Source organism: Brassica napus, chromosome A6 (genome assembly GCF_020379485.1).
Source record: "Brassica napus cultivar Da-Ae chromosome A6, Da-Ae, whole genome shotgun sequence".
Lineage (NCBI taxonomy): Eukaryota > Viridiplantae > Streptophyta > Magnoliopsida > Brassicales > Brassicaceae > Brassica > Brassica napus.
The window spans coordinates 25,381,937-25,406,742 of NC_063439.1; the positions used below are offsets into that span (position 1 = coordinate 25,381,937).

At 33.7% G+C, this 24,806-nt stretch overlaps 6 protein-coding genes across 17 annotated transcripts; 4 read left to right on the forward strand and 2 right to left on the reverse strand.

The window, feature by feature from the left end:
- The first annotated feature begins 4,541 nt into the window (after window positions 1-4,541).
- LOC106349423 (F-box protein SKIP14-like) lies at window positions 4,542-7,558 on the forward strand. The gene is made up of 3 exons (XM_013789378.3): window positions 4,542-6,140; window positions 6,223-7,269; window positions 7,390-7,558. The coding sequence occupies exons 1-2, from the start codon at window positions 5,313-5,315 to the stop codon at window positions 6,688-6,690; spliced, it is 1,296 nt and encodes a 431-aa protein (XP_013644832.2). The 5' UTR covers window positions 4,542-5,312; the 3' UTR covers window positions 6,691-7,269; window positions 7,390-7,558.
- A 3,406-nt stretch (window positions 7,559-10,964) lies between these two features.
- Window positions 10,965-14,682, reverse strand: LOC106394872 (TLC domain-containing protein At5g14285-like). Of its 12 annotated transcripts, none has more exons than XM_048781219.1 (8): window positions 12,977-14,682; window positions 12,701-12,890; window positions 12,557-12,606; window positions 12,275-12,456; window positions 12,138-12,185; window positions 11,880-12,004; window positions 11,664-11,795; window positions 10,965-11,296 (listed from the first exon to the last, which is right to left on the reverse strand). In XM_048781219.1, exon 1 carries the CDS (start codon window positions 14,642-14,644, stop codon window positions 13,907-13,909), a length of 738 nt encoding a protein of 245 aa, XP_048637176.1. In that variant the 5' UTR covers window positions 14,645-14,682; the 3' UTR covers window positions 10,965-11,296; window positions 11,664-11,795; window positions 11,880-12,004; window positions 12,138-12,185; window positions 12,275-12,456; window positions 12,557-12,606; window positions 12,701-12,890; window positions 12,977-13,906. The 12 variants fall into 12 exon arrangements, with proteins under 12 accessions (XP_048637176.1, XP_048637175.1, XP_048637182.1 ...); XM_048781218.1 differs by having other exon boundaries at window positions 12,557-12,621; XM_048781225.1 differs by lacking the exon at window positions 12,557-12,606 and having other exon boundaries at window positions 12,780-12,890.
- A 1,520-nt stretch (window positions 14,683-16,202) lies between these two features.
- Window positions 16,203-18,962, forward strand: LOC106352455. The gene is made up of 4 exons (XM_013792084.3): window positions 16,203-16,460; window positions 16,550-16,641; window positions 16,755-16,873; window positions 16,995-18,962. The coding sequence occupies exons 1-4, from the start codon at window positions 16,265-16,267 to the stop codon at window positions 17,038-17,040; spliced, it is 453 nt and encodes a 150-aa protein (XP_013647538.2). The 5' UTR covers window positions 16,203-16,264; the 3' UTR covers window positions 17,041-18,962.
- LOC106349417 (50S ribosomal protein L15, chloroplastic-like) lies at window positions 18,590-19,828 on the forward strand. Its single transcript, XM_013789373.3, has 3 exons — window positions 18,590-19,067; window positions 19,257-19,408; window positions 19,470-19,828. The coding sequence occupies exons 1-3, from the start codon at window positions 18,641-18,643 to the stop codon at window positions 19,704-19,706; spliced, it is 816 nt and encodes a 271-aa protein (XP_013644827.1). The 5' UTR covers window positions 18,590-18,640; the 3' UTR covers window positions 19,707-19,828.
- Window positions 19,768-21,285, reverse strand: LOC106349420. Its single transcript, XM_013789374.3, has 2 exons — window positions 21,052-21,285; window positions 19,768-20,862 (listed from the first exon to the last, which is right to left on the reverse strand). Exon 2 carries the CDS (start codon window positions 20,854-20,856, stop codon window positions 19,900-19,902), a length of 957 nt encoding a protein of 318 aa, XP_013644828.1. The 5' UTR covers window positions 20,857-20,862; window positions 21,052-21,285; the 3' UTR covers window positions 19,768-19,899.
- Window positions 21,286-23,578: 2,293 nt separating this feature from the next.
- On the forward strand, window positions 23,579-24,408 carry LOC106352453 (CLAVATA3/ESR (CLE)-related protein 27-like). The gene has a single exon (XM_013792083.3). It carries the CDS (start codon window positions 23,915-23,917, stop codon window positions 24,194-24,196), a length of 282 nt encoding a protein of 93 aa, XP_013647537.1. The 5' UTR covers window positions 23,579-23,914; the 3' UTR covers window positions 24,197-24,408.
- The last annotated feature ends 398 nt before the right edge of the window (window positions 24,409-24,806 follow it).

A 24,806-nucleotide genomic window follows, 5' to 3' on the forward strand; every position in this document is an offset into this window, starting at 1 on the left:
TTTTAATAAAAATTGTATATTCTTCTCGTGATCCAGTTATAATTCTTCTTTGATGATCCAACGGTTTTCATTTGATCGTCCCAACCTTTTTTTTTTATTGATTTATTTGCTGCCTTTCTTTTAATAGTATTCTGGGATGCCAAGTCTTACTTTTGTGATTTCATGATTACGATTTATTTGAAGATTGAGTCACTAACACACGACGTCGTTTGTTTAGCATCATGAGTTGTAACTTGTAGCGTCAATCTCTTGGTACATAATAGCTTTGCAGGTTGCTGCACACACGTGCAATCGAATTCGCACCCAAAAGTGGACTGTTTTGAAACCCAGCTTTTGATCAGAAGAACCAGTCCTTGTGGAAATGGAGTTTCCAAACAAAATGTAAATATGCGTGATCATGTCTTCAACATTTTTACTTTCTAATAAAAGTGGCTCAAGACTGTCACCACCACTAAACCAAATGGAGTTTTTACTATTAAAAGCTTTAAGAATTCAGACGCCCATATATACATGTCCAAGGCTAGCTCTTGGTTTAAAATTCCAATTCTGAACCCAAAGGATACATGCTTTAATTTACTAAATTATGAGAACACATAAAATTATACAATATACAGTAATGCATTTATACTCACTAAATGCTATTTTAAGTGTTTAACAACAAGTCTTTGTCTACTGAAATTACTTGATACCTAAACATATCTTAATTCGACACTAACTAATCTTTATTACTTAACAAGACACCCATCTTTACTAGATTCTAAAATATTACTTTTGATTTTGTTCTTAAGTCCCACACTTCATGAACCAAAATGTTCCAAACCGTAAGAAAAGTTTATCACACACAATAGATTTCAAGCCTTAATATTAACATTAGATAGATACACGAAAGAAAAGATATGCACTATGTGTTTTACCTTATCAGGTTTTTTCACTCATTGATTCTCTAATGCAATGTTAGTGATATATATATGCATTATGTTAATGTACCATATAAACCAGTAACTCAATATATTATTTGTGATACTTGTCATATTAAAAAAATTTATGTTAACATTCATTGCTGTCAATATTTCGAAAAAATTTGACAGCATTTTTAGTGTCAATATATTATTTGTGATACTTGTTATATGTTGCCATTAATATTTCGAAAAGCATTTTTAGTTTCAAATTTTTTAATGTAATTCGGTTACATAATTATTTTAAATGAACCATTTAAAAATAATTTTCATTAGAATATCTTACGAAGCTCTTGTGGTTCTCAGTTCTCGGGGTTTCTTAATTATTTTCTTTTACAACTGAAATATTAAATGAAAATTCAGCTACGGAAATGCTCTAATCAACCAATATATATAGATAAATCTTCTTAGTGTGAACAGAACATCCTTTAACAAACAAAGAAATCAGTAGTATATTTCAACATCAATATCGAATTGGCTGTTCCATTAATATTGATTTGAAGTATGACTCTTTTATTGTTTACATTTTTGTCTAACTTATAATTTATTGTTAGAGACTAATTGATAACTTTCCAAGAAATTAACTATATATTGGCCTAACTAATATCTTCCAAAAACTAATGGTTCTGCTTAGCCTATGTTCATCGATTATTATTATTCTCAATTCCAGAATATGTCACAAAGAGGGGAAGAATCTGGGACGTTCATCATTTTGTATTATTGTATATTAAGGTTCCAAGTTTTTCTTCGCCTAAGAAGCATTCTAAAACGCAGTCTACATCGAACTTTACTTTACGTGTTGTTAAAACAAACGCGTATATTTGGCAAACATTCCTTTTTGAACTTTCCATAGTTTCTTCTTGATAAGCATGATTTATAAATAGTTAGGAACCATTAATCAAGAACACATCCCGTTTTATCTGATATTTGTTTGCTTAGATGCAACATTTTAAATCAGCCCTTGTGCAAATTGATTGATACTTATCTACATAATTAATAATATAAGCTTCATTAGCAATTGTTGAGGGTTTTTTCACTTCTGTAATTTCTCTACAACATCAAATCTCTTCTAATTATGATGTATATAGTTTTTTTAAAGAAACTTAGAGATTGGTATTTTTCTTTATTCACTGTAAAGAGGAAAAACGTATTATAATTATGAAAAGTTATTAATAATTTGTTGATTTTAAAATCTATAGCCAAAATCTTACCGCACGAAAATTGTTAACCACATCCTAAGGATTTATTGCATAAAAATTTACAATAAACCTTAACTAATCAATGCTCGTAGTTTTTATTGGCATATATATCATGCTCATATAATTATTTGTACTGGCTACTGCTATATTTGTTTAGATTCTGTTGTTATGAATCTGTATGGTTCTAAAAGCAAAAACCTTATTTATTTCACTTTCTATGAGCAAATTTACCCAACAACACATGTCTCAAAAATGAATGTGTCTAGCGATAAATGGATCAGCAAGTGGTAACCATTTATTCAATAAACATAAATAGCAAGTGGTAGAAAAGGCGCAGGAGCGATCACATTCAGATGACCAGGAGGAGACGAATAGTTTGCATAGTTCGATATGTCAAGTGGATGCATTTTGGACAACCAAACAGTCTATTTTTGGAGGTGGTTTCGTTGTGGAGCTAGAAGGCGGATCTACAATTTCTGATTCCTTCGATGGAAATCAACTCCTCACTCCCTTACTTGTGGAGGTAAATTTGGTATTCTAGACTATGCGAACCTCTCTCCATATCAAATATGATATTGTGCATTTTGAGTCGGATTATCTTCAAATAGTAAAGTTGATAGAAGAAAAATATTTTTGACCACCTGTAGTTTTAAAATGAGAAGAATTTTTTTTCATATTCTTTTTTTATTTACGTTACTTTATGTATCTTTTATTCTTAATAATTTAATGTTAGAGCAGATTTTTTTGCGAAAAAAGCTAATACGAAAAACTACTGAATTCTCCCATGTAAACAATTTGGTTCTTTCGAGATTACTTCTCCAGCTTAACCTTTTTAAACCGGTTTAATAAAATATAGTGTTTGCAGTAGAAAAAAAAACAATTAGCAAATGGTAACCATATATATTTACACGATATTACCATATCTCTTATATAAAAATGATGTTTTATGAAATATAGAGATCAAATGGCATCAAAACTTTATCACCATTAATAGGAAAAAAATCTCCATTTTTAGTTATTTTTAATTAAATATCATTAATTAAAAATAAAGAAACAGGCTCCGCAATAATTAAAAATGGTGATCGTTGTCTAATTAAATTCGCACTCCATATTAAGAGCTTGATTGTTTGTAGTTTTTGCTTTAGTTTTTGGTTTTTGTTTTTGTAGAAACCATTTTTCATCCAATCAAGATTTTGGTTTTTGTTTTTGTTTTTGTAAAAACTATTTGAGTTGCCAATCAAGATTTTCAATAAATAGATTCCCTAAAATTTAGGGAAACTAGTTTTTGAAAAGTTTAACCAATTTATGAAGAAAAACCAAAAACCAACTTTTGGAAGCTTTTATGAAGAAAAACGAATTTTGATTTTATTTTGTAGAAACTACTATATTTAATTAATTAATAATTAATAAATAATATTTTCATAAAAATAAAATTATCATAAAATATTTTATACATTAGATATTATTTAAGCAATAATGTGAAATATTTTAATTTGTGTTTCATATCTGTAAATTAATTTATATATTTTATAAATAATATTATTTAATTTTAAAACTTAGCTATTAGTTTCTATAAACAAAAAATTGAATTATTTTAATAATTATTAGTTACATTAAAAATAACAAATATTATAAAAACATAATATGTTTTATTAATACAATATATTGTATAATCCTGAGATATAAAAATTGCCATTCAACTTTAAGAAAATATAAATAATTTATATAAGAAAATTTATAATTAGTTTCATAATTTTATGTGTTTTTATTTTTGTATAATTTATAATATTTATATAAGAAACACTATTTATTCAAGTTTTTAAAATTAAAATATTTTATATAAGAAAAATTTCTAAGTAGTTTCAAAATTTAATTTTTTTTAAATTTTGTGTAATTTATATATATTTTATGTTTTATATTTTATATAATATATATATTTTCATAAAAATATAATAATTAAAATATATATTGTATTTTATTTTAAAATAATAATCACAGTATTTTAATAAGTTTTAATTGTAAAATCTAAATATTTATTTTGTTGTATTATTTTAAAGTAATCTATTAATTAATTTTTGAAAATAAAAAAAATACTGCAAAACCAAAAACCAAAATCAAAACCTAAAAACCAAAAACTAAAAACCAAAAGCTGGAAACCAAAAACTAAAATCTAAAAACCAAAAACTAAAACTAAAATCTAGTGAAACAATCATCACCTAAACAGGTTTTGTAGTTATAATTTGCCGACAGATCAGCAATACTCCGCAAGAATGACAGAAAACTCTACGAAAGACACGTGTCCATCTTCCTAAAGACATTGACGATTTCACCGTTACCCTAATCTTATCTCTTTCCTTCCTTCCTCAAAAGAGAAAGAGATTATATAAATATATATTTATTTTTTTGGCTTCCTAAAATAAGAAAACAAAAAACAAAGAAGGGAGAAATTCTCGCACAAGTTTCTCGTCCTTTCCATCGTTTTCTCTCTTGACTCGGTCGACCACACCAACCAACCCCAAACTCTCTCTTGAATCCAATTCGCTTTACCAACAAGAGGAAGGAACCTGCTGCTGCTGCTGCCTTGTTTCAAATCCAATCGGAAACTGCTTCAGAGATCTCGTTCATTTCGCGGCTGAGGGTTCGGCTTTGGCTTCTCCCGGTTCTTCCTGGGTCTGAGAGAAAAAGGGTTTCGTTGATTCCAACTATTGCTTGATTCAATTCGATCAACAAGTCTTCATCTTTTTTATCTCTTTCTTTAATTTAGGTTTCGAATTATCTGGAAAACCCTAAGTCTCTACACAGAAAAGAAAAAAAAAAAACAATTTATTGATTCATTGATTCATGTGTGACCACCACCAATTCGTTGTTAATACGTCTCATCTTAGCGTTTTCAGTTTCGTTTCCTTTTAGGGTTCGTTTTACTTTCTAATCTCTAAACAAAAGGAAAGCTCAGAACTTTTTTTGGGTGACTAGTATTTTTTTGTTGTCATCTCAAACCAAAGAGTCCAGCTTCTTCCCTTTTCTTCTTATTCTCTCTTTTATCATTCACAGATCACAAAAAATAAAAAAGATAGCTTTTTTCGGATCTGATCTTGGGGTATTCACTGTACAAAAGGGATTTTTTTTAGGTTAAGTGTATATATATAGGTTAGGAGATATGGCGTTGAATTTTTCACAGAGGAACTTTTCTCCCCATTTATCTGAGGAACCGATGAAGATAGCCAATGGGTATCTCGTTGAGGGAGTTTCCGAGAGGAAAGATGATGTTTTTTCCCATCCTTGGTGTTCAAGTATTGCTAAAGGTGATTCAGCAGCTTCTTCTGTTGATATACTTGATGTTCTGCCTTCTGATCCCTTTGGCATGGATATCAACAATACTTTCACTGCCATCACTGGATGGCTTGAGGATTTGGAGGTTGATTATGGGAGAGATGAGAGTGGGGTTGGTGATGGGAACCACCACCAGCAGCTCTTTGCTCGGTTGAGTTTCATTTGGAACAATGCAATGCGGTTTCAGGAGTTCCCGGAGAGTATTAATGTGTATGATAATGGGTGGGGGTCGTTGAACGGGTTTGGTGATGGATCTTGTCATGGTGCCTTCGTGTCTGCTGGTAGTGTGGATGAGGATGGGAGGAATGGTGGCGAAGTTGCAGAGAGCAGTGGTCGATGCACCGATGATGGAGGAGAGAACGCAAACGTTGTTCATCCGGCGTTTGGTTTTTGTCTTTATCACTTGGGGGTGAAGGATCTTCTTTCAGTTAGTATGGTTTGCAAGTCGCTGAACACGACTGTCTGTGATGACTCGCTGCTGTGGAGACATATCCACATTTCTCAGCCGTTGAATGAGAAGATCACTGACGAGGCTCTTCTGCAGTTAACCGAGCGTGCTCAGGGCACTATGCAGTGCTTGAGGCTCGTAGATTGCTCGAGAATTACAGAAGATTGTCTTAAGCAGGTGTTGGAGCGCAACCCACAAGTAGTCAAGGTGAGCTTTCTATATAACTTCTTTGCTGAAGAATGCATCTTTGGGATTTTATTTAAACGTAATATTGTTTTGTGGTTGGCAGCTTGGTGTGCCTGGATGCATAAGGATCACAATCGATGGTGTTTTGAGCATCTTGAGAGATCTGAAGTCTGCGGGAAAGCTTCAGGTGAAGCACTTGGAGATCGGTGGCCTCTTTGGAGTCACTAAAGATCACTATGATGAATTGTTTGGTTTGTTAAACATAGAAACTAATGTGGAGCGGTCCATACAGAAGCCACGTTTTTACCATAGAGGATACTCATATGTCTCCTGCGATGATAACGAGGGGATAGATATTGAGATGTGTCCGAAATGTGAGAACTCGAGGCTTGTGTATGACTGTCCAGCAGAAGATTGTAAAGGGAAGGGGGAATGTCGTGCTTGTTCTCTTTGCATACAGAGGTGTTTTCAGTGTGGTCGGTGCATCAATGATAGTGAGTATGAGGAAACCTTTTGTCTGGAGTTTTTGTGCGCTGATTGTTCGAGGCCGTCCCCTGAGTTACCTCTCTAGGTAGAAAATTCAGTCTGAGCCGTTCTTTTCGTTCTGAAATTGAATGGCTCAGTTCTTCATGGGTAAGGTGTAGGTGCCATAGTATCCTGTACATATATTAGTATGGCTTTATTTGGTGTTTGGAGAAGTCAGAAAAAAAGGAAAAAAAAAAGAATCATTGAATAGTTTATGTGGGTGAAGACTACACAAGGAGTCTGTAATGGGTGTAATATGCATTGATGGTAATCCGCTTTTAGTTTGAGAAACAGATTATGAAGCTTAGGTGGTATCCTGCTGTGTTGACTGAGAGTTGCATGATGGGTTATTTGTTTTGAGAAAGTCAACGAGAAAAAGGAAAGGAAAGGAAAGACTGTGTAAAAGAAAAATTCTGAGTGGTAGAGTAGTGTGTTTTGTAGCAGGCGGTGCGATCTGTCAGCTGCTTTGGTAGTTGAGTTTGGAGGGTAAAGAATATGAGTTTTTAGCCATCTGAAGCCATCAGAGGAAACCATAATATTGGTAAAAGAATAGATGGAGATGTTTTGGTGGGAGTTAAGCATGGAGACTAGAGACTACATTAAACTCCACTCCATGTTGATCAAGGTAAAGTTGCATCTTGTGGCTCTTGCTTATGTTTCATATCTATTCGTCACTGAATCCACTAACTGTTTTGCATATGTTTCTTAACTAGCAAGACTGAATCCACGACTGTTTATGTTTCAGGTGTGCCACTTTGGTGAAATCTTGGAGATGGACTTTTAACTATCTAGGAACTTCTTTATTAAAATAATTATATGTTATATCTTTTGTTGAATAATTGTCATAAAATAAAGATTTCTCTTGGCTTTAGACTTCCATTAAAAATAATAAAAATAAAAGTTGTAACTTTGAATTGTTTGCTGTGTATGCAACCCAATAAGCAAATTTAAGATTAAGATACCATGCACCAATGGTTTGCAAAAACAGACTATATAAAAGAAGAGAAGAGATATAAACTTGGGTTGCCGGGAAACTACTTGTGGGTTTCATATTATACAGCAGGCAGTGATGAGAATTGGGTTGAGGAAAAGAGTAGCTTCTTTGTACATTCCATCCTTTGATTGTTAATTGTCAGAAATTGGACTTTTAAAGAACTGAATCTAATATAAACTTGGTTGGTAAGCAGAACAAAACAGAGTGAGAAACAGCCACATCCGTGTCCGTATATGCCAGCACATCAAACACACCTAAACAAAAAAACAATGATATGCAATTACAATACACAAAGAAATAAGCTAGTGTTGAGAATGATGATGGTCACATTGGGTTTTCTCTACTTACAAGGTTCATCAAGACAAGGCAAGTAAGTAATGCTGGAAGCAACCTGTCGCATGATAGCTTGGATCTCCCTCATTATCTTCTTATCACTCTTCTCCCTCGACACCCTGAAAAATCAAGATTGACGTTGTGAAAACGAAATTCAAGAAGAGTGATCATGATTTCAAATTCAAGAACTGACCCTTTCTCGACAACTTCACTATCAGTCTCGATACGGAAGTTCCACCTCTCCAAGACTTCACCAATGGATTTGGTCTTTTAGAGAATTGTCTCTCCGGTCATTTATGAAATTATGGAAAACTTTTGAATCTTTTAGAGAAATCTAAAATTAGTGGGAATGTGTTTCATTGCCCACATTTTACATTGTAGTAGTTAATTTATCTCATTTGGTTTTGTGTTTAAACATCATCAGTTAAGAGTTTAATGAAAGGGAATAGAAAGATTTGGAGTAAGCTTGTTATGTTTTTAAGAATCATCAAATAATGTGTGACGGGTTGGTATGTGTTTTGAGTTACAGTAGTAATAAGGAATCCTATGGTTTGTCCCCCATCTCTCAACAGCTTTGATGATGTCTCTAAAAAAACTTTTTTCGAGACGGGCTCCCGTTGTTCTATGGAGTTGCAGCTGAAAGGATCATGCTTTTGACGGGGGTGAGTTCTTTAGCTACTTGATATCTTCAAAGTTTTTTACTTTCTTTTGTTATTAATGTGTTTTATCAATGTATTTTGTTCCGACAAGTTTGTTCTTTCTGTAAACAAATGGGAGTCCTTTTCATGAAAATAAGGCATGTAAACAGGAAGAGACTTGGTATGTATTAACAAATATATTTCCATGTCAACGGACACATTTTTAAAATCTCCTAATGCTGAAGTACAAACTTTTAAATTTATAATTTGGTCAATTTCCATTTAAATATAATGATTAGGTATTAACGAATGTTGGAGTCAACCATACAATCCCACAAGCACCAAAGGTTGCCGTGACACGCATGCATTTTTTTGGAGTTGACTTGTACGGTTGTTGTACCTTGAGGCTTGAGTTGGCCAATCACCAACAGGATTAAAGTCAATGTGAGGCTTACATTTTCTTCATAAAAATATATGATGGTGAAAAAACGAAACAAATCAAAACATTACATTACACTAGAGGGTTTTTCCGGGCTACGCCCGGATTTTTCCCTATAATATTATTAAATTGATTTAAACTTGCGTTTTTAGTATTGAGTAGGGTTTTTTCTGGTGAGATTGTATTGTAATTCTTTTTATATATACAGAGTAATGCATCTCTTTTAAAAGGATGGTTATGGCTGAAGTTATTGATTCAACTGTTATTATATAATTTTGGTAAGTGGTGCTATGAGGTTTGTATATCTGAATTATTAGTTTTTATCTTATTACTATATAAATTATTCTGTTGAACTTGTATTAATTTGCATATATTTTTTTGTATATTAAGAAGTTTTTATGTAATACCAAATATCCTTCGATATTATAAAATATGTTTACAACTTATGAAATAAAAAATGAGTTTGATAACTAACAAAGAACATTAGCTTGAGCGATGGTCTCCAGAACAACTTAATGATCGTAACAAAAAAAAGAAACATAAAAGAAAAAGTGATCAGTATACTATGTAAAAGCAATATGGCTATAACTGAGTTTTAATAATTTGTTTGAATATTTTTTTCATGTCTATTTTGATCTTATATATGGTATGATATAAGAAACATTAAATTGTAGCTCCGATAACATATATAGGTACTCGTAGCTAGTGATGAAGAGAATTGTAATTTTCCTGCAGTAGTAAACTTGAAATTAATTCTCTAAACTATATTTGCGAAGTGATTTTGCCACATGTTTTCTCTACAATCAATTTCACAAAACAAATATGACATGACTAATGAAATTGATGACATGGCTTCCAGGAAAATATGACATATATAATTTCATTTAATGTTGATTTATATTTTTGGCAAACTTATTAGAATATGGTAATAATTCATATATTATATTTAATATTGATATTTATTTTTGGCAAACTTTTTTAAAATATGGTAATAGCTCATACATCATCTATAAAATAAATATATTCATATAAAACATTTCAAATTTCAAAATATTATTATTTTTGTAATACTAAAGCTTTCAAAATTTCTACAATTTTTTAAAAATTAAATAATATCTAATCGTAAGATCATTAGTTTTTTATATACCTACAATCATGCAATGTTATATCATTTTTATTAGTTTTATACAAATTGATTGTCACATGTCATTTTACAATCAATTTCACAAAACAAATATGACATGCCTACTAAAATTGATGACATGGCTTGCGGCAAAATATGACATGGATAATTTCATTAATGTTGATTTATATTTTGGCAAACTTATTAGAATATGGTAATAATTCATATATTACATTTAATATTGATATTTCTTTTTGGTAATTTTTTTTTAATATGGTAATAGCTCATACATCTCCTATAAAATTAATGTATTCATATATAACATTTCAAATTTCGAAATATTATTATTTTTGTACAATTATACAATTTGTATTACTAAAGCTTTCAAAAATTTCTACAATATTTTAAAAATTTAAATATCTAATCGTAAAAAAATTCTTTATCGCACATGGTGCAGGAAAACACCTAGTAATAAATCAAAATTCAATTTAATAAATAAAATAATAGTAAAATTGCCACAGATTTTAGGTCCTTGCAGTTTAGTAGTTGTATTAATAATAAATTAAATAAGGATCAGTGCCTTTATATATTGTTGGGATGATGCTTGTGACGATAAGAACATGAAATCTTCTATCTCTCTTGGCTTGTAAGGATCTAAAGTCTGCGGCTTGGTTGTAAGTAGCTTATATTATTTGATAATTTATTGGTCAATGGTAATCACAAAATCATATATTAATGTCTTTCCTCTCCTAAACTCTGAACTATTTACGTTTCATGTCATAGATATCAAATATACAATAGAACCTGTTTCTGAAGACATAAATAATAAACTGAGCAATGTAATTCTGATGAAGCAGAGTGATAAAACAGTAAACATGATTTTTAGCTGCTAATCATGCAAAGTAGATAAAATGTTTCAAGGAAAAAAAACACTGAAAAGCAAAAAAACTGAAAGGAAATCATAAGTCAATACTTAAACTGAAAAAAGACTTAAACATCATTGAAGCATGCAATAAGTGAGAAGATGAATGGGAGCTCTACTTCTCACATCTTGGGCGCTTAGCTTTCGCTGGCCCATCACTTGCAGAGTTCCTCTTACTCTCCTCATCTGCAGAATCTCCACGCCTGTTCGAAGGTTCACACACTTCATTTCCAAGAAAATAATATAACTGCAGACGTAATCTTTTTAAATTATCATATAATTTGACAATAATCTCTTCCAAGAAAATAATATAATTTCCTCAACGTTACATGTTTATTTATTTATCTATACTAAGCTTTCTTAACTACCCAACAACTTCAACTAATGTAAATAGAGATCCATACTTGCTTTTAGCTGCATTAGTGTGGAAGGAGAGGTTTTATGTTAAAATAAAAGTTAAAGATCGAGAGATAGTAAGATGGAGAATCAAAGTTGGTCAGATTGGTGCATTCATCCAACTAAAAGACAGACGAAACAATGATTGCAAGTGAAACTACTCTAGATGTTTACCTTTGGTATAGATAGTTTCTCATTTAGCTTCTTTTAAACCAGACCACGATGTGTTATCATCCGCTGATTACAAATTCTACAATGACTCCAGCTATCTTCTCCACAAAACACTCTTTCATAATCTGGTATCTGCTGTATAGAAAAGTGTATTGTTATTTCATGAACCTAACTACCCAAAACATCAACGAAAATGACATGAACTTATAGCATTATTACCTCTAACGTACTGACTCTGAGATTGGTTAGTGACGTCTCTTCCTCGAGTTTTTACTGTTTTCTTTATTACCTTGGCGAGCCTTTTCTTTTCAATACTACCATGCTTTGAAGTTCAAGACACGTAGCTTTATGTCAAAGAAACAAATACATTTTAACTAATGATCAGTCATGGATGAGTCTTTTGATACAGGAAGTCAAAACACTCTAAGCATTTGGAAAAAAAAGGGATCAAATATTTAGGGTGTCAATGAAACTTACCGGCTTGGATAATCATATGAGCATCACCCATCTTATACTCAAGTGCTCCTGTTTAAAAAAAAAATAACATAAAAACGTGAGGAGAGAAATAGCTCCGACCAAACTCATCGATCCATTATTAATCACATTTGAATCACCTAAATTACACTGTCAGCAACAATAACATCAACCGAACCACTTCGGATTGAAGTATCCGCACGACTAAGGGCTTGTTCGCGCCAATTAGGCTGTGATAGAAGTATATTTTCTGTATTTATACAGATTACCCTAGCAAGTGGCGAGTCAATAGAATGCTCAGCATGTACAAACACACAGGTCCCTGTACGCGAAGATACATTTTTTAAGAAAAGTCAGACCTTTTGAATCCAATATCGTTCAGTAAAGAACATAGTCATAGAGTTGAAGAAATAAACAATAACCCCTTGTTTCTATGCTTAATGCTTCAGCCCGTGTTGTTTTCTTCAAGACCCTACAACACCCAAATCTGAGACCAGTAATATCTCTACATTAACAAAGGACACATTTTTTTTTTTTTTGAAGTAGTATAACTAAGAGATGTCTACCCTGGGAAGGCCACCAACTACTATTGCTGCATCGAGAGCAAAAGATCCGGTAAAGTATAATGTGACATCTAGGAGAAACCTGGAGGTAAAAGGAATGAATCAATCTCTTCTGGTGTCAATGGTCGACATCCTCTGTTTCTTAGCTCTCATCTGTTAACCGTGAATCTTGGGCTCTTCCTTGCCAAATCACCTGAGACAAAATGAACAACAGGAAATCAGATACGATCTGCCATTAGTAACCTAAACACAAAGCAAGGTTAGGTGAATGACATAGACCCTTTTGAATAATCAAACAATACATAACAACGTAAGATCAATATTTCCTCTTCGGACATCCATCTCCTTTCAAAGAAACCCACATTCAGATAAGAGAAGAAAGAGGAAAACAAAGACATAAACAGAGAGATGCAGCTGCATATATCTCCGAGCTTAAGACATGTGACGGTAGTCACGGGGAAAGGATTGAGAGAGTTCATAAAAAAGAAGGTAGGGTTCTAGAAGATTCTCGTATCAGATGATGTTTTAATCTCTGCTCTTCTTCACTTTTCTTCTCCGGTTCGTCTTCGTTCTCTCCACCGTTGATACTATCGACGGCGATCCCTCTCCTTGAATGTCATAATTGCAGACGTTTCTCAAAATCATCAATTGAGAGGAGGAGTTAGACCGTGAGCGTTCACACAGCTTCGAAGAAGAAGAGTCAGCCACGATAATAAATTAATAACTTTCATTGGAGATTTGGTATTGATGAGGTGGGCTTCATATTGGCACTGGATATTATTAATGGCCCAAACGCCTGGCCCGATTTTATATTAGTTGACTTAAAACTTCGTATGACGTAGCATAATAATGCTCTCTGATTGGCTGAATATATTAACTGACGTGGATAGGTTTAGAGGGGAGGATATCCACCTTTTAGTATAGTATAGATTGCAAATGACAATTAAATTCACTTTTTGACAGTAATATAGTATTTTTATACTTTCTGGAAAAGAAAAGGAACATTATTTTCCCTTATTTTTTATTTGCCAAAGTTCACATTTGCAGTTTAATTCAGACAAAAATTAAATAAAACAACTACAATTTACTATAGAAATATCATCATCAATGTACATACATTACACAAATACAATCAAATAAATTTATTATGAACACTGTTATGTGATATCTAGACTTCTATCAATCAAACATTAATAAAATAAATAGAGGTCATTTAAATTTCTTGCCAGAGTTTTTCTCCCTAAACCAATCAACCCAGTTTCGTAAAACCCACAAAACACTAAGCACAATAGCAGAGCCAATCACAACAAGCCACGATATCCACGCCCACCGCGGGATCGCTCCCTCCGCGGCTCCGCTTCCGTAAAACGACGCCATATCGTACAGAGCCACCGGACCCGCCAATCCACGAACCACAGTGTAGAACAAGTAGAAAGGAGGAGACAAAAGCTCCCTCACCTTCCTCGCCAGCACGACGTCGTTCTTCCTGTAGCCAGCGATCGTCCACACGTTCTGGCACGCGCTCGTCGCCTCCGCCAAGACCAAGAGTAGGAGAAGCGCGTGAGCGCCGTGACCTACGGCGAATCGACACGTGGCGAAGACGTAGAGCGTCGCGATGTGGTGGAGGATGAAGAGGAAGTCGCTCGGGAGGAAGACGAGGTAGTGCAGGAGGTCGATCGTGAAGTAGGCCATGCTGAAGTCGAGGACGGAGGACTCCACGGCGGTGTTGGGAGAAGCGAAGGCGCGTGGGGTTGTTAGGAGAGCGTGAGAAGCTAGTACGACGGCGGGAGTGCCGTGGAACAGCGACATTAAGCAGCTGGCGCCTAGGTGGGATGATTTCCACGAGCGGAAGATGAGGAAGTAGCCGAGGAGGTAGACGGAGACGAAGAGGAGGAGAAACGACGGGAGATTGGCCGGAGAAGAAGGGTTAAACGACGCCGTTTCCATGTCTCTGTTTCTGATATTTTTCTGAAACTGTTTGGAAGAGCTTCGCTCAATTTGAGTGGGGGGTGTTTTTAATTGAGATGATATAATGATCTGATGTGATGAGGAGTATGGAATGTACCGTGGATCTGGAAGTCAAACAATTGATCGTGGCCGTTGGATTAATTTTTAGTTACGTATTTGTTTAGTTGTGCTTGTGCGTGCGTACAAGTTATATGCTCTAGTGCTTATCTGGATATTCTTTTCGTATTAAAGGGGTGATTAATATTTTATTTTATCTAATTTGTGATTGAGTAAAAGTTTGGGGAAAACATCATATGATGGATGATATAATATGTTTTCAACCTGGTTAGAGTAAAATTACGGGAAAATCATATGTTTTCAACCTGGTTTTATGACGGAAAATGGTGTAAGAAAATGCAGGCTAATGGTGATTGAGCGAGGTCCTAATAGACTTTACTAGGCCCATTATATTGCCAGCTTTGAAGTGATCTTCTTAATTATAGGGCCTTCAATTTATTTATAACCAAAGGCCCCTTTAACAGCTAACGCGTAGTTCCTCGATTAGGTTCTTGCGTAAGTGTAGGACCTACTTTAAACTTTTTTTTTATTATTATTCAATTTACCAATTATTAACTTGCGTTGACAGTGAACAAAAAAAAACTTGCGTCAACAACCAAACAAAAATTATTTGCTATTTGAATTATTAACCATATATATATATATTTTTTTTCTGTGTATTTGCACATTTTTCATATATTAATCTCGATATAAGGTTTAATAAAATATGGAGATTGCTGTCAAACAATAAAACTTGATATGAGGATTTTAACAAATGAGTCAATTTTCTTATAAAATAAATAAATAACATTGATTTAGTTTTAAATGATCAAATATTATAACATAGCGGTGTTGGTGTTGTGTATACTAATTGTGTCTATAGCGGCTTATTTTGTTTTTGTCCAACTCTAATAATATTTTACTTTGACTTTCTTTATAATTTAGACAAAAATAATTAGTGTTCTTATGTCATTACTGGCATGTATCCGGCAGCTACCAACCCCGGTCGACTCAAAACATTTAACTATGAATAAAATCAGTGGTGCTAGTATTTCATAAATTAATAATTATAGTATATTAATGTCTTTGAATGAAATCATATTTATTCGGTCGCTCTATAATTCATTGTTACTGAAGTGTATTTTTCTCGGGGCATTTTCAGTCCTACTCAAATTTTTTTCCAAAATTAAATAAAAGTGAAAATAGAGTAAAAATTACTTTAACATAACTTTAAATCTTACTCCATAATAGAATTTACTCCACAAATGAAGTAATTTATTTTTTGTTTGTTCACTCCTCCATTATGTAGTGAGAAATGGAATAAAGTTAAAATATTTTTATTCTATTTTTACTTTTACTCTATTTTGAAATAAAAAATAGTGTATTACATTAGAGATACTCTTATAAATGAAAAGGAAAAAAGATTCTAGTTGGTGAACGAGGCCTTTCAATTACCAGATCGTCTAATTAGTTTTTAAGACTTGTTGTCTTGTTCCACATCCAGACACATTATAAATAAACACATTGAGAAGAGATTTTAATTGTAACACAAACTTGAATAAGATGAAGAATGTTATGGTGGTTATTGACGAAAGCAACTCAAGTTATGATGTACTCGTTTGGGTCCTTCAAAATCTTAAAGATATAAGTGATAGCAATAAACTTCTGATATTTGCAAAACAGCCACAAAGTTCTGTTACTCCTATCTCACTATCTTCATCAGTGGCATTTGCTCAACTTTTCTATCCATTTTCACCCAGTTAAATCATTCATCAACGATTATTCTTCCTTTAAAAAAATATATACGTTTTTTCCTTTGTCTTATATGTGTTCTTGTATGTTTTGCAGGTGGAGAACTCATAAGACTAGCTCAACAAAGGAATATGAAGATTGCTCTGGGTATACTAGAGAAAGCCAAGAAGATATGTGGAAATCATGGGGTATAATCTCTTTACCAGATCATTTAATGAAATCACTTGTGCAAAAATATTTATATTCAGGTCATCAACAACCATTTGTTGAAAAGGTTAGTCTCATCACAATTAATCAACAGATTAAAGCAGACACATTCACTGATGTCGGAGACCCAAATGAGCCAATCCACAAGATAATTCAAGAGCGAAAGGTCAATTTACTAGTTACGAGCGATCAACAAAACCAAAGTCTCAAAAAGTAAGTAAAGATTATTAGGGATACAATTATTGTTATTTCAAATGATTGTCAATTTAATCAAAAAACTTAGTAATGTAAGAAAAAAATTAAAGTAACGACCAGTATTTCAAATAAAATGCAGGTGTTTACACAATACAGATTGCTCTCTTCTTGTCGTGGAGAAGTGAATTCGTATAAATTAGTGATTCGCTAAACTTAATATGGTACGAACCACTATCTTATATAATTTGTATGCATGCGATTATGTAAACTATATGATTGTTCTAGTTTGGGATTATTGAACTTTTGACTGTATGTATATTATTAATAAAATATGATGTTTTACATTTCATATGTTGTTGATGCATGGGTGCCTTGGACCTAACCTGAAAAATAGAAAATCAATGATTAAATTGGTTAAAATTTTCTGAACTGAACAAAGCAAAATGAAAATTAAAAACAAATGAAATGTGTATAAGTTAAAAAAAAAACTAACTACTGGGAAATTAACATTGTGTGAATTAATCGGTTGGGCATTGTTGATAACTAGTTATAAATTAATTATTATCCTAAATAGATGTTGTAGAATGTGTCAAATAAATTTAATTAGGTGTTACAAGAAGTGTTAGATTGTCTAATACAGAACTCTGAGCCAAACCTCGAGCGCTAACTGTAAAGCTAAAAGAATTTGAGGAATTAACCAATGATAGCATTCTGTCCCAAGAAACGCACGCTTAAGATGGTGAATTACATCAGTATGCTACTAGCACCATACATAATGGCGAAAAATGCCTAATTTATCTAAACAACTGCTTTTTGATATGGCACACTTAAGTAGGTTGAGTTTTGTGATGGATATTATTATTATGCACCAGCAATCGTTTTTTAAAGAACAAGCAAAAAACACTTTCACAAACACACAAATTTTAATCAAAATAGTTTTAGCTTATATGTTTTTTTAATAGAATTTACGTACTATATAAAACAAAGAAATATTGTTGAGAATAAAAAATCTAAGAAAAGGAACAAAGATCCAAATGAAGAATACAACTTAAATAAATCAAATGGTGAACTATAACTTGGCCTTCTGGTCGACCAACCGGGATCAATGACATTCTAAGAAGTGCTGGAGCTAGGAAAAACTTTTAGGTGGGTCATTTAGCTAAATTTGCTAAAATTATCTAGATTTTTAAAGAGAAATTATACAAGTTTAAAAAAAAAAATCCACCTCGGTCAATTGACCCACTTGCCAATACATTGGCTCCGCCACTGATTCTGGGTCGACTCAAATGCTCCTCACAGTGTCTCAGTTGAATGAAGTCATCTCCATTTGCTCATTTGATGCGCAATCCTCCTTGGCCATATTGATCTTTCATAGCTGGCATGTTGGTTCCATGAAGAATGCCAGTCATGATCGTAGCACTGCAGGTGCTGAGCTTACCAGTACTCAGAGCGAAACCAGGTTTCGTTGGTTTAATGCATCGGATTTTGACACAGTCATCGGGTACTTTCCCCCTTTTTTTCTTTCCTTTGTTATAGTTTTTATTTATTTAATATATTATCAGTTTGCTTGTTACTTCAGTTGAAAATTGAAAATAGTAACAAAAGTCTTACCATTATCAAAAAAAAGGAATATAACCAATCTCGAATAGCAGAATGACGAAAACGAAATTGAACTCAAAATGGCCCACCAAAGGCCCAATATACAATTTAGCATTGAATGTCTCACGATACCATATCTATTTACCTTATCTTCCAAAGCTTTTCATCTGGTGTGTGCGCTCCTCCATGGCTGTTCCTCTTCCACTCTCAGTCTCAACAAATCCTCTCATCTCCCGCCACTGTCACCGTCTCTACTCCCCTTCCACTTCATTTAAGGGAAATGTAAGCGTCTTAGGAGCAAACCCATGTCACATTCTTTCTCGGAAACTCCACCTCAAGCGTCGATCGGGACCCCTTCTTGTGTTCAACCAAACGTCTTCTTCTTCTTCTCCTGGATCAGAGAGGTTCCGACTGGATAATCTGGGACCACAACCCGGTTCGAGGAAGAGGGCGAAGAGGAAAGGTAGAGGTATCTCTGCAGGACAGGGAGCTAGTTGTGGTTTCGGGATGAGAGGGCAGAAGTCACGGTCTGGTCCTGGCATCATGAGAGGTTTTGAAGGAGGTCAAACTGCTCTTTATCGCCGTCTTCCTAAACTTAGAGGAATCGCTGGAGGTACTTTTTTTTTTTACTTTGTTTGCTATCGTAAAGTATCAAACTTTGTGTAGTCCAAGTGTTCGATGAAATGTCTCACCCAGAGTCTTGGTGGTGTTTTAGTTACATGTGTTGTGGCTTCGTTGTTTAAGAGTATAGAGAGGTTTTTGTGGTTTTATTTTGCTGATAATCTTCGTGTTATTTGAATAGGTATGCGTTCAGGATTACCCAAGTACGTACCAGTTAATCTCAAAGACATTGAAACAGCTGGGTTTGAAGATGGAGATGAAGTGTCACTTGAGACATTGAAGCAGAAGGGTTTGATCAATCCTTCTGGAAGGGAAAGGAAACTTCCTCTTAAGGTACAAAGATACTGCTTTTTTGCTCCTTATTAAATCTTATTTGCATTCTTCTTGTTTTTAGATTCTGGGTACTGGAGAACTAAACGTGAAGCTCAACTTCAAAGCTCGGGCGTTCTCAACTTCAGCGAAAGAGAAGCTTGAAGCTTCAGGTTGTACACTCACTGTGTTGCCCGGGAGAAAGAAATGGGTGAAGCCTTCAGTTGCAAAGAACCTTGCACGTGCTGATGAATACTTTGCCAAGAAGAGAGCTGCCGCAGCTGAAACAGCAGCTTCAGAACCAGCTGCTACTTCTGCTTAGCCCTTCAGTGTTGTAAAGCTGCGGAGTTAACTTTGTTTTTACATTGAAAGATTTTGTAAAATGGTATAAAAAATTTTGTTCAATAAGAACTTTTTTCAATCTCCAACGAAAATTTTACAGAATAGGTTTCATTATTACTACAAAGTTTCCACCTTTTTCTTTTCCATAAAATCCAAATACTAAACAAGAGCCATCAAGGTTCTTCTTCATCATCATCATCAGCGATGAAAGCTCTTCTTCGGACACGACGTCTTGACTCTTGTTCATCAGAAGACTGATTATTCTCTTCATCTCTAGATGATGCTCCCGTTTCACCTTCATAGCTCTCACCCCAAAGCCTTGAAGATCTTCTTCTCACACCTATATGCGACCTAGCTCTCGACGTACCTGACCAGCTACTACTCCTCGAGCCACCACTCGATTCTGGTCTAAACACACGGATGAGGAAGAACACTGTAAGCCAACCACCATCATCAAACGATAGAATCCCATCATCGTTGCTACTACTGCTTCTTTCCTCTCCTCCGAAAGAAGATTGGAGTGTGCTAAGCAAGTCCCCTAAATCTCTCTGCCTCTCTAGCCTCCTCCAGCTTCTCTGCCTCTCCGGATCAGCTTCTGATGGTCTAACCCCTGGATGCTGGAGCCTCGCGTGCTTTCTCAGATCAGAGTAAGTTCCACTGAACTCACAACTCTCGGAAGAACAGCTTCTATGTTTCGCGTTCATGAAGCCTCGAGCATCTTCCACAGTCATCCATTCCTTTATATGTCCACGGCATAACGGACAAGTAAGCTTCGGTTTGGCCTTTTCTTGGTCTCCCTCTGCTTCTCCTCCCCTCTCACCTTCTCCTACTGTTACCTCAGAAGCTACACCACCTTCAGTCTCAGTTGGTGTCTGTTTAGACGCTTTACGGTACTGATCGAAGCAGTTGGAGTGACGGTGGCTAGTGTCACACATGTAAGGACGGCAACCTTTATCAAAGGAAGAGCAAATGAGAAGGATGCCGTTGTGAGGATGGTCCATACAGACAGGACAACGAGCTTCTTCCCATTCCTTAGCTTGTTTCTCACTAGGCTTGCTTGAATCACAATACAAAGGCGATGCTCTTAACCTTTCGTGAGATACAGATCGGTCTTTCCTCTCTTTAGGCATAATACTCTAAACAAAGCAAAAGCAAAAGCAAACAGATCAAACTTGGAATAAAGGTTTGCTCTTTCATCGACATGTGTGAGCAGAAGACTATGAAGATCCTAAAAGCTTGTTACTTTACAGAAAAGCTACCAACTTTTTTTCTAGATCAGACATGAATCAACGAGAAAACGCAGAGAGGGAGAGGATGGGACTTACCGGAAGAGTCTAGAGGTTCGCGGCGATGGTCAAATCGAACGAAACCCTAAATCGGGGTGCGTCCCATAGAGAGAGAGCCAACGAGGTGAGACGATGAAGATGAGAGGCGAGACGCCTTACTTTACTTTTCTTTTTCTCGATATATAATTTATATTTAATTATTATAATCGTTGGAGAAAAATAAAAATTAAAAAGTGATTGATTGAGAAGACAACAAGATTGGCAATTTGTTCGTTGATTCTTGAACAGCCACAGATATTACAACGTTACAAAGTTTCCTGTCCACGTTCGTGCTTTCTTTCTAACTATTAATACGTGTTTCTTGGATTTTTTTTCTTCAAGTGGTAAACCCAACCTTGACTAATTTTTATAAGTTTTTTCAAATTTTACTAAGCATGCTATAATTATTTCAAATTTTGTATAACGATTTTCTATTGAGAAAAAGACCAAAATAGCACTAAATCAAGTTTTTGTTCCCAAACTAGCACTCAAAACCAAAAGTCACAAAAATAGCACTCAAGGGGTGGGGTTTAGGGTTTAGGGTTTAGGGTTTAGGGTTTAGAGTTGAAAAGTGAGGTTTTGGGGATAAGATTTCAAATTTTGAAAAATAAAAAAATTTAAATTTTTCAAAATATAAAATGCTATTTTGGTCATTTTAATTTTGAGTGCTATTTTTGTGATATAAACTTAGAAAGGTGCTATTTTGGAGATTTGCTCTTTTCTATTTGTAACTATTTATTTCCAAGAATGTATTTATTTATACGTTATACCTTGTAAATTCTTTTTATTATTAATATATTGACTTTGTAGGAAAAAAAACATTTATTTCCAAGACGTGAAAATGTTTTACCGGGCCTAACCCAAAACATGAAGCATAAAAGCCCAAATAACATTAATTCTGAATTGCTCTCTCATTTAATTAGTTACCAAACTTTTAATTCCTAGTAATTCTGTTGGTAATGATATTGTTAGTACAAATAGATACTTGAAATCGAAAAAATCTGGTAAAGATCTCACGGTTCGAATCGTTTCTCGATAATAGATCGAACCACTTTCAATTTCATATTCCTAGTTAAGGCTAAAACTTCTTCTTCTTTTTTTAGCTCTTGCTCATTTTTACAATTTGAACGTTTTTTCACATACCTTTCCACTATAACTTGGTTGGAGTTAAAATCAGTCTCTTTAACTTGAGGGCCTCCACATTCAAAATCAAATTAGTCTTCTGTTCTTTTTTTTTAATTCTTAGTTTGGCCTATACTTACCATCTCTACTTTTTTTTAATTAATGTTGTTTTATTTAACTTTTGTCAATAATTTTCATTTTGGTGACCTTTTCTTATTAAAAAGATATGTTTGCATTGCCATACATCTCGTCTAGATTAAAATAAATAAATGTTCTCTCTAATTTATTGTCTCCTCGTCGTCTGCTCAGCGCTCACAAACCTAACTGATCCGGTTTAACTGTTGGCATGACGGTTTATGCTTAACCTCAATTAAAACCAGGTTATATTATATGTTATGTGATTTTTTTTTCATTTTTCATGCGTATATATTAACAACAAATTTCTCATTCACGTGTTGCATATCAAGAATCGTATTCTTTATCCATTTTGTATTTGTTTTGATTAAATATGTTTACTTACATAATTGAAATACTTGGAGTCACATAATGATGTGATCTTCTGTTTCTGACAGAAATGGAAGAAAGAGAAAAAGGCAAGAAGAAGAGACCAAAGTAAAGGAAGAGTAAAGAGGAAAACGAACAAACACAACGCGGCAAAGTTCAGTTAATAAGACGACACCATTTTCTCAAACTCATCTCAAATATCCAAACGAACGTTTTGCGTCGTGTTGTATCATTGTATGGACATGTCAAACTTATTCACTATTTCCTTATGTGACACTATTTTACATTATATAATATATAGTTTTCTTCTGTGTTATTTTAATTTTTTGCAACAATTATACGTAATACACTGCATAACCAACGAAAATATTATGCGGCAATTCCTTTCACGGAAGGTATTTAGAATTCTTTTTTTTTAAACATTATTCTCTCTGTCCGTTACCTGTATAATGTTATAGACCTGCCGCAAGTCAAAAATTGTGACACAGCTTTTTACTTTTTAGTTTTTTTACATATCCACATTTATCACAGTTCAGCTCGTGTATATATGTATGCACCGGATTGTTATATCAGCTGTTCGAAAATGAACCTCTAAGAACTCCAAAATGACAACATTTTGAAATTTATACCAAAAATGGACATGTGTTACATGAACTATTTTTCATTGAATTTCTGAAATCAGTTCTAGTTATTTTTCTTCAAAATTAAATTATAATTTTTTTGACTAAGAAAAAAGTTACTTTTCATTTTTTGTTTCTGTATTTTTTTAATAAGAGGCTCTTTAAGATACTCCAATAAATGCTCTTATTTTCCGACAATATAAATGCTCTTATATGTACATTAAGAATCATAACTAATCTAATTATATATGAAAAATATTTTATATAATTCAAGCATATGCTCGTACGTGAGATATATATACACATTTACACACCAAACCATAGTACTATACAACTATTTATTATAATTAGATATATGACATATGTATTGGTAATAAATCTATGAAAAAAATTAATTAAGAAATTTACAGATCTTGTCTTGTATTTATATATACCCGTTCACGTGGGCCATTCGAAATTTGCATGAAAGCCACTCCTTTTCTCACAAAAAAAAAACTTTAGTCTCGTTTTCTTTCTCCTCTCTCTCTCTCACAGTTTCAGAAATAGTTACAGTAGATAGATCAATGAATAGGATTTAATCAAGAAGACAAGCTTTATATTAAAGTTTAGGTTTGGGTATGACTCATGCGCGAGAATGGAGAAGATCCACTCTATTAATGTTTATCTTCCTTTCTTCACTACTCTATCTCATTTCCGTAAATTCCCGGATAGGGGCAATTCGGGTATTTCCAGAAACGCTGGGGACGACTACCTCTCCTGCTCCTGCTAATAACCAAGAAGTTCCAATGAAGAAATACTTCAGCTCCGAGAAATTTGCTCCGGTGGATTCTTCATTCGGAAAAGTATTTAGTGACAGTAAAAGAACGGTACCAAGTGGTCCAGATCCTCTCCATAACTAGTAGAAGCAGTTTCTTGATGTTTTCATTTATATTTTATTTTATTTTCTTGTTCTTCTTATGTAATCGATCAACCAACAGGTGTATTTTACCCAAAATACTCACGTTTTCCTCTTTTATGTAAGGGAAAAACGAAGGTATTTTGGAGGTTTAAATCGCTGATCTATATGTAAACATTTCAAATATATATTTACCATGTCAATGTTGTAGTTTCATTAGAAATGTGTATTAATTATGCGTTTTCAAGTTTGATTATGCATATCAGAGGTGAAAGAAGATAACCCCTAATATTTTTTGTTTATACTGACAGAGTGACAGGTCCTGATTTTAAAATGAAAGCTCTTATCGTCTTCTTCTTGGTAGTCGTCATCTCTGATGACACATACATTTGCAGCGAATCAAATTAGTATAAAGAATCATTGACTAAAAGTGTTAATCTATGTTCCAATAATTATACACTCATAGCTATGTAGGATAGAGAGAAAGAGATATGATGCTTTTGGTATATAACAGAATGTTTTTATAATTTATTACGTTTTTATATCTTACATTTTTCAGTTTTACCGAACCGGGAGATCATATGTATATTAATATTCAGTGATCACACTCTAAT

Coding starts and splice junctions, on each gene's coding strand:
- LOC106349423 (XM_013789378.3), top strand. CDS start 5,313: ATGGCGTTGAATTTTTCACAGAGGAACTTTTCTCCCCATTTATCTGAG. Junction 6,141..6,222: donor GCAACCCACAAGTAGTCAAG/GTGAGCTTTCTA, acceptor TGTGGTTGGCAG/CTTGGTGTGCCTGGATGCAT.
- LOC106394872 (XM_048781225.1), bottom strand. CDS start 14,644: ATGGAAACGGCGTCGTTTAACCCTTCTTCTCCGGCCAATCTCCCGTCG.
- LOC106352455 (XM_013792084.3), top strand. CDS start 16,265: ATGAAGAATGTTATGGTGGTTATTGACGAAAGCAACTCAAGTTATGAT. Junction 16,642..16,754: donor AGATATGTGGAAATCATGGG/GTATAATCTCTT, acceptor ATTAATCAACAG/ATTAAAGCAGACACATTCAC. Junction 16,874..16,994: donor CAAAACCAAAGTCTCAAAAA/GTAAGTAAAGAT, acceptor AATAAAATGCAG/GTGTTTACACAATACAGATT.
- LOC106349417 (XM_013789373.3), top strand. CDS start 18,641: ATGGCTGTTCCTCTTCCACTCTCAGTCTCAACAAATCCTCTCATCTCC. Junction 19,068..19,256: donor ACTTAGAGGAATCGCTGGAG/GTACTTTTTTTT, acceptor TTATTTGAATAG/GTATGCGTTCAGGATTACCC. Junction 19,409..19,469: donor AAAGGAAACTTCCTCTTAAG/GTACAAAGATAC, acceptor TCTTGTTTTTAG/ATTCTGGGTACTGGAGAACT.
- LOC106349420 (XM_013789374.3), bottom strand. CDS start 20,856: ATGCCTAAAGAGAGGAAAGACCGATCTGTATCTCACGAAAGGTTAAGA.
- LOC106352453 (XM_013792083.3), top strand. CDS start 23,915: ATGACTCATGCGCGAGAATGGAGAAGATCCACTCTATTAATGTTTATC.